The sequence below is a fragment of the Thermobia domestica genome, chromosome 3 (genome assembly GCF_964235325.1).
Source record: "Thermobia domestica chromosome 3, izTheDome1.hap1.1, whole genome shotgun sequence".
NCBI lineage: Eukaryota > Metazoa > Arthropoda > Insecta > Zygentoma > Lepismatidae > Thermobia > Thermobia domestica.
In genome coordinates this window covers 5,158,504-5,171,351 of record NC_137456.1, presented here as the reverse complement: position 1 = coordinate 5,171,351, position 12,848 = coordinate 5,158,504, and the positions used below count along the sequence as shown (strand labels likewise).

Sequence of the window (12,848 nt, the reverse complement as noted above, 5' to 3'; positions counted from 1 at the left end):
TGTTTAAACTTCATAAAACAAACATGAAAGAACAAGGACAAAAGATACAAAATTGTAAGTAAACATTGGATGATAAAGACTACCACTTGTTTTTAACTAGCAACTCCCAATGTGTATTAAACACGAATTATTGTACTAACAACCTGTTCCATAGAAACCACTGTTACCGTTACTAAGAAATACTCGCTGCTATTATGAGCAAGAGCTTTTATTTACCCAACAATTAGTATGTCGCAAGTACATATCATTTGTAAGCAGACGGTAGTGAAGGAGTTTTATTAGGTTGATATAAACTTAGATAACATCGCAACTCCGTTCAGAGTAATTACCACCTAATTACTATTTCTCCTGTTCAGAAATAATCGTATTACCAAACAAAAGTCTGCATTTGTTCACTTAGGATATTCAAGTGTCTATCACGATATTTACATTAAGAAATTGGAAAATGAGAGATTGACGTGGACTAATGGTGCAGAAAAGATCTGTTTTAGTGTATTGGTGTGGTGCTTTATAGTAGTTACATAGAATCAATTTTGGAATTTAGCAAAAATTATACACTAGAGAGAAAATGTTCAAGGAATGTTCCAAACATCTTGTGCAGAACAATTCTATCTGTACTTAAATTCTTTAATATCAAGTTCGTGCATGATGGTTGAGACTTAGTTTTCTCATCTGCGTGAGAAGGGTTCTTGGTTCGATTTTAGTTTTTGTGAATTTCTAGACTTTCTGCGAATCTTCCGTTTCCTCCCATGCTCTTATTCAACAAAATTTCATCCTTATCAGTGTCATTTGTTTAGGCACCTAAAGGCTCAAGAAATACCTGTGGAGAACCTTAAAAGTAGCCTAATACCAAGAGCCACTCTGAAGAAAAAACTGGGAAGAAACAGGAGGTAAGTTCATTTGCCTAAGTATACTCTGTCATTTTAAAAAAAATGGTACACTTTTGTTATACACAATATTCTTCGAATATGTATTGTTGGCGCCTCCCGTGTAACCTTCGCTTCATCAACAAATTTCATTCTGTGTACAATATATTGTGTGTACAACTTTAAATTTTTCCACACTAAGTTCTTTATAAATAGACAAACAAGCGAAAAAAGTCTTTTTTAATTGATTTTAAAGTATATTCTTACTAAAATTGTGTTGCGAAAGTTTCACTAAGACCCAATCCCACATTTGATGACCTATATGTCGATAACCAAAAGCCTTCACACCACGATATTTGACAAGCTAGTGTAGCAGGTCAAGGTTTACCACCCTAGGCCAACCCTAGGCAATTTGCCGCTCCATGCAATGGCATGATTTGTCGCCCCCTTTCTACAGAAAGAACAAATTTTAAAAGCCACAAGTATGCACCCACATTATGAACAACGAAGGGGAGGGAACGAACAGTCACACTCAGAAAGGCATAAACACTACAAATACAATCTCGTTAGGTCTGCTTTTTCTCTTTAAATAATAATCTATTACGTTAGTGAAAGATAAAACAAACAATACCTACAGAGGAAAGATGGTAAACCTTGTTATAGAATCAATGTCGAGCTTCAGTCTCAATATATCAATTTGCAATTCCAGTGAAACTAGCTCTTTTATCTTTATTCCTTGATATTCCTTCTACATCTGTTAAAAAATGAAAAAGAAAACTTGTTTTCAGCTTCAATGATAAGGCATTTGTTTGTGACAAAGACAAGACTAGTTTTATATCAAAACTGTGATAACTAACTAAGTAGAACAGGTGTTCGCTAGTGTTCGAGAGTTGATTTCTTGTATTTGAAAATAACCAAGCAATTCATGTTGGGATTTTTTTGACCATTTGCTTTAGCACTGTCCATGTGATCTTAAACTAATGCGACCTAAAAATGATTTATGAATGTGGTATTCAAATATAAGATCAGCTTAGTAAATTTAACTACCATCATCATGAAGTCTGTTTCTAACAAGAAATATTTATTTTAAATAATATAGTTATGACAGATTTTGCCGCTTCGTGGAAATGCATGTGTTACACATATGATAAATCCAGCTTTGAGTATGATCCAGACGGATAATTAAACTCGTATCGTATATAGTATACTGCATTTTTTTTTTTTTTTAGGAAAAATCAATGAACGAATTGGAACAAAGTAAATGACTATCATATTATATAAACCCTTAACAGGTAACAGTTGTTGAAAACATAAAGGTCCCTGTATAGAGTCGCTTTTAGCGTCATACTAACAGTTCCACTAACGCTAACTTTCGTATTTAGAAAACACGTTCGTGAAGTTAACAACGATTTATATCGCAAAAGCCCAGCCACGGCTTTTCAGTAGGGAAGCTCAAACACATTAAGGTTAGTGTAAAGGGACAAGTTTTACCGATAGATGTCACTACAATCTTCATATCTCTCCCATATATTTTTTACCTTTTACGAAAATTTACAATTTCTTTTATGAATTTCAACCTAGAGACTTCAAATTTTTAGAGAAGGAATTATAAAAGGAACAATCCGTGCCGATTTTTTATTTAGAATTTTTTGCATTGTTAAAACAGTTCCATTGTTAAAGGTTTGGATATCCATTTCAACAATCAAACCATTTCAACAATGAAGAAAATTCTAAATAAAAAATCGGCACAGATTATTCCCTTCGAAAGATTATGAAGTTCCTTTTCTAAAAAATTTGAAGTCTGTAGGTTGAAATTTGTAAGAGAAATCGTGAATTTTCGTGAAAGATAAAAAATACATGGGAGAGATACGAAGACTGTAGTGTCATCTATCGGCAAATCTTGTCCCTTTAAACCAACCATAAGAGAAATCAAGAGAGAGAAAATAGAGCAGAAGTAATAGAGAAAAAATAGATAGAAAATATATAGAGAAAAAACTTATAGAGAGAAGATAGAGTAGAAGTAATCCTAAAGTTTGGGGAGTCATGGTCATTCTCCCAAATGACTCAAGAATTTTCTGTGCCCTGCAACATTGTGTTGTATCTGTTCACAAGTCCATTTATGTAAAAAGTAGCTTCATTATGTTCAAAATGTGTTTCTGAATATTCTATATTTCACCTAAATTCCAATCTGAGAGCATTGAAATCTAAGACGTCTTCGCGTCAACGTTAAAGCTTGGACGAACTTGGATATGGTATAGTCACATCCTAAAGGGGTGTTTCAAGATACGACACAAAAAAAAATTAAAACTTAGGAAAATGCTGTTTTAATTTTTAAAAGTGTGCCCTCTGGTTGACTTCGAAAGTCTGCAAAGGGCTTTTTACACAACAGTAACGTCTTGAGCACCAGCAACCAGTTATCACAAACTATGCAGCGAGCTATTAAACAACTTCGTGGTTCACGTACAAATCATTGCTGATACATTTGACTGACTAAGCCAGGGAAGCATACGCTTGCACCAAGCTTGCTTTAACTCTTCTTTGCCCCGATGTTAATGTTGATTGGTCAGCCATTGTGTAATCTCTAAAAGCAATAAAAATATAAGTCTAGTTGAGGTAAATCTATAAAAACAATCAAAACAGAGTAAGTCAATTTGAAGAAATAAAGAATATAAGCTAATTGATAACAAAAGTTCGTTATAATCATGGGCGGAGCTATGGACGGCATTGCCCCCGAACATTTTGACAAAAAATAAAAGTGCCACCTGTAAAATGGTAAAAAAAAATGACTCGTCTTGGAAGCATTCCACAGGTCCAAGACCGACCAAAAGGTCTGCCCCCCAGCAGACAATTTCTTACTCCGCCCATGGATATAATCCATGTACGGTGTATGCTTAATAAATAAATATTTATACCATTTAAATAATAACATAAGTTTAACTAAATCTGTAATATATTTTCATTTCATACGTGAGTGTTGGATAAAATAACAAATAGTATAATGTTCAAGACAAGATGCATAAGAAATACTTAATGTTATTTGTTTCTTCCAGGAATCTTCAGCAGTGGCGATGATATATCTTCTGATGGAAGATGGATCTTAAGTTGAGAAAGCTCACGTTTATTGACTTTATAGCACTATTCTGGTAAAGTATACACGTTCCTTCCTACTAAGCATATTTGCTTTACTTATTTATATGCGAGACGTAACAGGTAAACGAAATTAAATTAAATTAAATTTCTTGTTTTACGTTTCACCCTTATGCTCTATAAACTAAAGGAGACAGATGATTAATGAAAGTTAATGATTTTGAACTAATTAGTGGAAAGAGAATGTAGGAGAAGACAGTAGAATCTACAGAAAATCCACGAACACTGTTGTCCACCACAAACTCGTATGACCGAAGACCACATCAATGAAGCCCTCGCATTAGCGGTGAGCGTTCTACCATTCAACTATCGTGTCCTTGACTAGGTAAAGAAATTGTGGTGTATATATACTATCTGTAATGGGGAAGATGGGCTTTGATTGGCTGATTGATTGTCCAATTAGGTGTCGGCCGGATGACTGGCTGTGCTTAGTCAGCGGCTAGTGCTTTCTAATTGGTCGGTGGGTTGTCTAAGCATTTGGTGACCTAATTACGGGCTGTGGCTAGTTGCTAGTTGATGTCTTCTGTTTAGGAAAATAAAGGTGTTAATGAGTTAATAGTCAACAACTGAGTTGAAATTGCTGCCTTCTTTCAAAATTGCTATGGTTTCTTTTATTTTCCTAACCCCATTTCCTGAGTTTCTCAAAAGTATAGTAGTAATGCTATCTCATTTTCTGAAACCACTATACTTTCCAGAACCTCAGGATATTGAGATAGGAAAATAAAAGAAGCCATAGCAATTTTGAAAGAAGGCAGCAATTTCAACTCAGTAACACCTGTATCTCATAATTTGAAAGCATCAACCAGCAAGTAGCCATAGGCAGTCTCCAGGCGAACAACTGATTGGGCAATCCATCAGCCAATCACAGCCCACCTTACCCACTCCAGATGGTATACATACACAATTCTTCTGTCTGGTATCTTCATACTGATCCTGAAGATGAAAACAATGTCTGTTCTCGAAATACTGGACAAGGAACACTTCAACTAAACACTTGAACTAAACATTCAACTAAACTGCGATAAGCAAAGCCACGTGAACCTAAATCTCGCTGATTTGCTGTTGTCCTACCGGCGCTTGTACTCCTCCGCAAAATAGTTCATGTGATTTGATTATTACTTTTACTATGAAGCTTCATATAAAACTGCTATAATATTATAAATGACAAAAATATAATACGGATTATCTAATAATACTGCAATCTAGTGTGGCTAATGAAACAATAGAAATAAATACTAAGCATGCGCAGTAATTCTGGCGCCAACTCAACTGTGGATGGGTGTTCTGCTTTCAAGCCTGAAAGACGGCTGGCATGTATCCCGGTTCCGCGAGTGTTGTAGTGAAACACCAACAAGGCAAACCTTTCCTCACTAAGCAACAATTGTTTACCAGCGAAATTCAAATATTTTTTTAATCCTTCGAGTTTTTTCTTTCTTTTCCGCTGCTGCTGTAAGTATCTGAGACAGTACTGTCACAGACAGTATTGTCAAAATGCACGTGTGTAAGTTGCTCCTCCCCATGGGGAGTGAGAGTGATACATCATTAGCCAATCGTATTTGTGACAAGCGGGAGGATAAAATATTTTGTTTATCGGAGTTTAGAGCTTACGCTCAACAACGTATAGTTGATATCCCGAGAATATATATTCGCATTATGTCAGCAGCAAAGCTTCAACTCCTATCAAAATTTTTAATCTTGTGTCTATGTTCTCAGATTATACATATTCTCCGCTTACATTAGTAGCTTCTTTAAACATTACTCTTTCTTTGTGCTTTATCAAATTTTATCAGCAATTATTCCAGGTTCCAAGTAGACCAAAGGTGTTAAGTCCGAACCTGGAGGTCAGAAGTGTGTTTCTAGAGAGAAGGCGAGTTAGCAAACGTTGGGCGATTATTCGTGCGGGGATTTGTTTAGGCGACTATTCGTGCGATAAATACACATCATAGTAACATTTCGAGGGGTATGTGACAAAGTTAAGTTAAGAGAAGAATACTGAATGTTCCTAAAAGTTAAAAATATTAGTGAAAACTCTATAGAATATTATCTTTTTGACACTAGGTAGCTGTGATGTCTAATTTTATCCTATTCTTCACAAATATTCAATATATTAGGAACAAATTGTTAAAATCTAATACAAACACACAAAAGTGAAACCTTCTATTATCATTTATTCTTAATCTGTGCCTTTACTATAATCTCTACTTTTTAAATCAATCATAATCTATAGACTCATTATCTTTACTTACATCACAATCTTAAATTGCATTTTTATGGGGTTAGAGAAGAAGAACTGTCTCTGATTAAATCTTATCTCAGTAACAGAAACAGGCTGTTCGCGTTGGTAATTCAACTTCAGAATTTTTGCACATAACAACTGGTGTACCACAGGGAAGTGTCCTGGGGCCATTTCTTTTTCTAGTTTACGTTAATGATTTTCCAAGTTTTCTTCCTTTTAACAGTGTTTTGTATGCTGATGATACAACTGTCTTAACCATGGATAAAAATTTAAAAAATGTTCAAACTAAAAACACTCAAATGTTAGAAACGTGTTCAGTATGGCTAAATTGTAACTGGCTGCTATTAAATGAATCAAGGACGGATGTCTTGTATTTTCATCTTAATAACAATATAAATGATTTGAATAAGTGCCATTTTGTAAAATTGTTAGGAATCCACTTGGATCCAAAGTTAAACTGAAACGCACACACTGAAAATCTATGTAGAAGACTATCTAGAGTTATATATTTAGTACGTAAACTAAAAACTGCTGTTAGTGAAAAAATACTTCTGTCAGCTTATTATGCTTTCTCTCATCATCTAACGAAATCTTCGTTCACGTGCGAAACCACCTTTGTTAACACGACTCCTTCGTACGTATACCCCCCCTTTAGTATACTGTCCGTGTGGCGCCCATCATAGCTTACCCTAACTTGGAACCGGAACGTTTACAAATTAAAAATAGAACACTGTTTTGCAAATTTGCTGGTAAAATATATATATTAATGCGGTTTCGATCCACATGAACTCCTGGCATGAATTGAATGCGGATCTCCCGCGCCGAAGAAGCGCACGTTAACCGTACACCCACGGGTGAGCTCTAAGTAGATAATACTGTTATTCTAGTGATAAAGTTCGCAAACATTGAAGATTTCAAGATGTTCTTGACTTGCAAATTTGATCTTCCATTTATTTCTTTTGTTGAAATTTACCATATCTTTTCAGTACTACGACCATTTTAAGCTTAGACCTATAGTTTAAGGTGGAATCCGAACCGCTTAATACATCCAAACTCTCCCACTGAGAACGTATCCGAGACCATATGCACCAATTGGTCACGCAAACCACTAGAGTAGCAAGAAGAACTTTTGATATATTTCTTGAGAATAGTTAAGAGAGGTATCCGTCCACCAGGTCAAATTAAGATTCGATGCCTGGATAAAGATAATAAATGGAGAAATTATAAATTATATGAAAGCATCATATTAGAGACTCTACTGTGAAGTGTTCGACACAGTGGTTGGATTTTTAATCAATTCTGCAATTTTTGGTACTTCTAGATTTTGAATCGTTTAAAAATGTTCCGAATTGTTCCTCATAATTGTCTCTGAATAACAAACAGAAATACTAATTTTACTTCAATCCAATGATTCTTTAAACCCAGAATCTAAGAAACATAATTATCAGATCTTTACTACTGTAAGATTCAGGGATTACACTAAATGTGTGTTTGCTTGATTTACTTTGTGTTTTGGTTTGGAAATTTCTGCTACTGATATCTTCAAAGTAGGTTGCTACTAATTCCTGCTTAGTTCAAAGTAGCTTGACAGCTATGAAAAGAATAAACAAAAAATGGAAAATGAAATATTTAAGTTTTACGTCCCATGATTATGCCAACACGGTTAAGGAGACGGAGATGATGACAAATGAATGAAATGAGGAATGAAGAAAGTGGGAGGAAATGGGAGAACCCCGAGAAAATCCACACACGTGGTGTTTGTCTACCACAAAGTTCACTTGATTCGAGCTGGGATGCAACCAAGAATCCCATGCATAAGAGACGCACGCTCTAGCAATGAGCCACCGCGGCCCCCTAAGCAGACAAACAGGAGAGATTCGCATGGAATTTACATATCGTAAGTACGAATTGTATTAACATCTTAGAAAACTTCACGCTCCGCCACTAATAAATATTGATTCCATTTCCTATTTATTTTTTGCAGTGTCTTGCTTGGTCTATGTTGTGGAGAATATGAACCGGAAGTTGTCATTCCACCTGATTATAACAGTGAAATTCCACCATTCACTGAAGGTAAGTGGGTTTATATTATCTCCTAACACTATTTTACGTATTATATTATCGTATTTTCTTTTTTACTCAAGCAGGGTTCATGGTTTCTGTACTTAGTAAATAAAATTACTATACTTGGTAATTTCGGAAAGAAAAAAAATTACTCTAATAGAAATTTTCTTGCCTCAGAAACTCATGCATATATACATTCCAAGTAGTGCGATATACATGCAGTATGTGATTCCGTACCAACCGTATATTCATTAATATGAGACAAGTAATATCAATAGGCCTTATAAGTGCTACCTGGCAAATGATTTAAGTGGATTTTCGTCTCACCTAACTTTTTTATTGCACTTTATCGATTTTTGTCGCAATGCGTTCGTCCTCTGCGACGCGATACATTTTCGAAACATTTCTCGTAAATTTTAAACTTCCAAAATACTACACATATGTATAAGGTTTCTAGGACGGCTATGTCCAAGCAGATAATGAGGAGCGTTCTTTGTTCTTTTAATGGATTCAGAGTTCCAAGAATACCTTCTGTCTCTTTTCATACTCCATTATTCAAATCGGAAATGGTCGAAATCAAACATTTCCGTTTCACCGTTGACCAACGTACTGAAAAAACGGTAAAAGGAAGCAGAAAGGATTCTTAAGCGTCCCAGGAATACTTCTATCTCCTTCCTTAATGATCTAATTCAGTGTTTCTCAACCTGGGGGTCGAGACTCATAGGGGGTCACGAGAGGGTGTCATGGGGGTCGCGAAGATAAGCGGAAGAGATAAATAATTAGAATTCAATAATGGAAAATATTTATATATTATTTTGAATTTTGTTCTGATAGGCATATTTTTATTTTCATACATATTGTTAGGAACAACAAAAAATAGATCTACTAAACATTCAATAGGTGCAGAGTTATTTAGAAATCAATTTAAATGGAAGAGATGCGATATAAAACTAATCAGAACTGCATATTCAAAAACCAGAAAAATATAAATGGAACAAAACCTGCATATTGAAATACAATTAAAATTGAAATTTAATGATATATATATCTGTGTGAGCGAATAGTCTTTTCTCCAGCAAGTTTGCCACAATGAAGGAAGATTTTTGGTGAGGAATTTTTTTCCCCTAAATTTTAAATTTAAACAGTTTTTGGACAACGCATGCACAACAATGTACCAAATTTACTGCATGAGGCAACTCAAAATGGCGGCCTCTCGAAAATTAAAATACTCAATAACTTTTAAACAAGTACCCAAGTTTCTTAACTAAAATTAGAAATCACTTTATGTTTTATCATATGACTCAAAATTAAGGGAGTTACGAAGTTTTAAAATTTTAAACGGTCTCCATTTTGAAACAGTATGAAGGATCGGATTCAATATTTGTAATATGAATGAACTGACAAATTTGGTTTTAATCCATTCCCCTTTAAGGGAAGTTACTGTATCAACTACATACAAGAAATGTATTTTACTATTAGACCTATAGAAATAGATGGATATTGTGAAATCTTCGCAATAGGCATATTAGAAGTCCCACATGAGCTTATTGCAAAGCTGAAATTATAAGGGGTCGCTGGCAAGAGGATGTGATAAAATGGGGGTCGCGATAGGGATTAGGATTTTCAGGATTTAGATTTGTGGGCTTTCGGCATCTAAGGCCATTTAGCCCTTCACGGTTTGAGGGATAACATCCCTCGGCGAGCATACAATCCAGGGAAAGGGAAGGAAGAAAGGATTAGGGAAGGAATGAAGCGGCATGGGACCTATAAGTTAGGTACCAGCCCAGGATTTGCCTGCTGTGAATAAGGAAAACCCAGGAAAACCTCATTCAGGGTGGCTGGCCTGAAAAAGCTGTTACACTTTTTCGACCGAGTGGCCCCACCGGGAATCGAACCCGGAACCGCGGGGTCGCGATAGGAATTAGGTTGAGAACCACTGCTCTAATCAAATCGGAAGTGGTCGAAATCTAACATTTCCGTTTTATCGTTAATCAATGTACTAAAAAAAAAAGGTAAAAGAAGGGAGAAGATTTCTTTATAAAATTTTTCAGTATCCCAAGAATATTTTTCATCTGCGTCTTTATTTAAATTTTGAAACCGTAAGTTATAGAAATCTACCATCACGTTCGGTTTCAAAACGGATCTCCATACAGGAGAACGGGAACAGGAAACAAGAAGTACTTTTTGATATGAATTGACCGTCCAAAGAAATATTTTTTTATCTCAGCTGTTATGCTTCTACTTTATCCGGTAGTTCTAAATAATTATTACCACTTTCGGTTTCAATTTTTATTCGTATATCAGGCATGTAGCTAAGGCGGGGGGGCGGGTGGTCCGAATCCCCCCCTTCGAGACCAGAAACGAAAAAAATAAGGAAGGATAAAAAATGAAATGAGAAAAAGAATAATCACGTTAAAAAAAAATTAAAAAATCAGGAAGCTTTTGGTTAATCTTTCTTATGAGGAGATTTGTATTTCTTGAAATACATAGTGGCGAGATGAGCGAGATAACCTGGAAGAGTCAGGGAATTTGAAATTTCTAGAAAAATTGCGGAATTCTTAGAATTTCTGCTACTAGTCAGGGGGATTTCAGGGGAGATTTCAAGCTTCCGAAAGTATAGTACCGTTGTGCAACAACGTGGACATCTTTTATCATAAATTTTCGTCATCGCATCCTTGCAATATCAAACATGTTATCTCAAAAAGAATTTTCTACTGCTTCTTTAACCTATCATTGGAAGAGACAGTAGTTGATGGAATAATAAAAACAAAAGTTTACATGGAAAGAAAGTTCTGTTAACATTTGATTCAACAGAGAAAGGAAAGCAGATATTGTAAAATATTTTACAAGACATTATTCAATATGTACTTTTTATAATAGTGAATATGTATTTTATAATAATTCGCGTCATACTGGAAGGAAAATTGTTATATTGGAATGAACAGAGGAAGGATGTAAATATTGTAAAAACATTTCAGTACGATTATTATTATTATTATTATTATTATTATTATTATTATTATTATTATTATTATTATTATTATTTTACTCGAAATTTCTCATAGTTTGTTATTAAAATACTTATCAACACATCCTCATTTTATTGTCCTAACAAATCAATATATGTTGATAGTAAAGTAGTTTAGATTGATCGAGCGCTGAAATGAGAAAAATATTTAAAAAATAATATGGTATCTAAACATTTTATGTAATTTTGAATGCAAATTACCCATTTGAATAACTTACGTTCAACAAATAAAATGTTGCTTGAAACTACTGTAAATTGATTGACTGCAACCACTTCACTCCGTTGTTTTAACAGAACTGAACACTGGTACACACTGAGACACTGAGTCACAATCACTTTAGCTAGGTTGCCATGTTGCAAGAATCTTGTAGCTGTCATTAAAAAATATCTTGCAACCCCATCTTTCTATTTACTGTTTACATATTATAGCTTTCTGAAAGTAAGAAATATATCTCAACCCATGAAACACTGCGCTTTAGTGGACAAATAGTGAACCTAATCATTAAAAAACATGTATTTTGGCGATCTTCCCCTCACCGTCGAAAGGAATTCTTCGTTTCGGAAGCGGCGATTTTTTTTTCTTTATGTTAGTGGGAGGGTTATCGCAGGTAGCAAGCAAGATGACCCAGAAAGTTGCACATGGTTTAACTCCTTGCAAGATTAAAAAGTTATTGCATGTCCCTTTCAAGATTATGCTTAAGTGGGGAAACTCTGGACTCGGCCGAACGTTCACCTCACCATTCTTGTACTTGCAAGGGCAATTGAGCTGGAGCGTCTGTACATCTTGTCTTGCCTGCTGCGTTCTACGACAAGTGACAGTCGTTATCTGACGTGAGTCGTGACAAAAGTATCCAGTTGACGTCCGCGTATAATTAGTTTTGTGTTCTGTGATAAATATTAGTTTTGTGTTTTGTGAATTTTGTAACTATTTCTGATGTTAATAAACTAAAAATGAATTTCAAATTTTATGGATGTCAAAATAGGAAGCGAAAAGTTAAATCCTTAAAAGAAGCGGAACACAGTGCTAATTTACTATGCAAGTATTTATCAAAACTACAAAACCCTGTCTCTAGTGCAGAAAATGTAGCTACGAATTTCCTAGCCCTAATTCACAAACCTAAGCTCAGAAACAAAGGCGAGCACACTAAGGGAAAAGAACTACAACTGTCAGAGTGTAGAGATAGTTTACAAACTGAAACTGGAATTCACGAAATCGCAACAAATGTAACAGATAAAATAAGCTGTTCCAAAAGTGTCCAATTCCCGTTCGAGTCACACGTAGACAATTCGGTGTGGGAAGAGGTCGTGGCCTAAGACCTTCACATACAAGCAATGGTGGCCATAACTCAGCGGAAACATGGCCAAAAATAGGTCAACAATACAATGGAAATGCTCATAAAGTGCGTATGTTTTTGACATATTTTTTGTATATCGCCCAAAAGAGGGGGCGCGGTCCGTTGAGGTTTTATGGAACTGAGATTACATATTGAGCTCTACAAGCACTATA

General features: G+C 35.1%; 1 protein-coding gene across 1 annotated transcript in view; it reads left to right on the top strand.

Moving 5' to 3' along the window:
• Nucleotides 1–214: 214 nt before the first annotated feature.
• The window catches only part of LOC145681374 (glycine receptor subunit alphaZ1-like), a 51,103-nt gene continuing 38,469 nt past the window's right edge, over nt 215–12,848 (top strand). Inside the window, exons 1-3 of the mRNA XM_081753026.1 lie at nt 215–890; nt 3,917–4,009; nt 8,234–8,322. Of these exons, the coding sequence (XP_081609152.1) occupies nt 3,957–4,009; nt 8,234–8,322 (142 nt within the window). The 5' untranslated portion in view covers nt 215–890; nt 3,917–3,956. The remainder of the gene's footprint in view (nt 891–3,916; nt 4,010–8,233; nt 8,323–12,848) is intronic.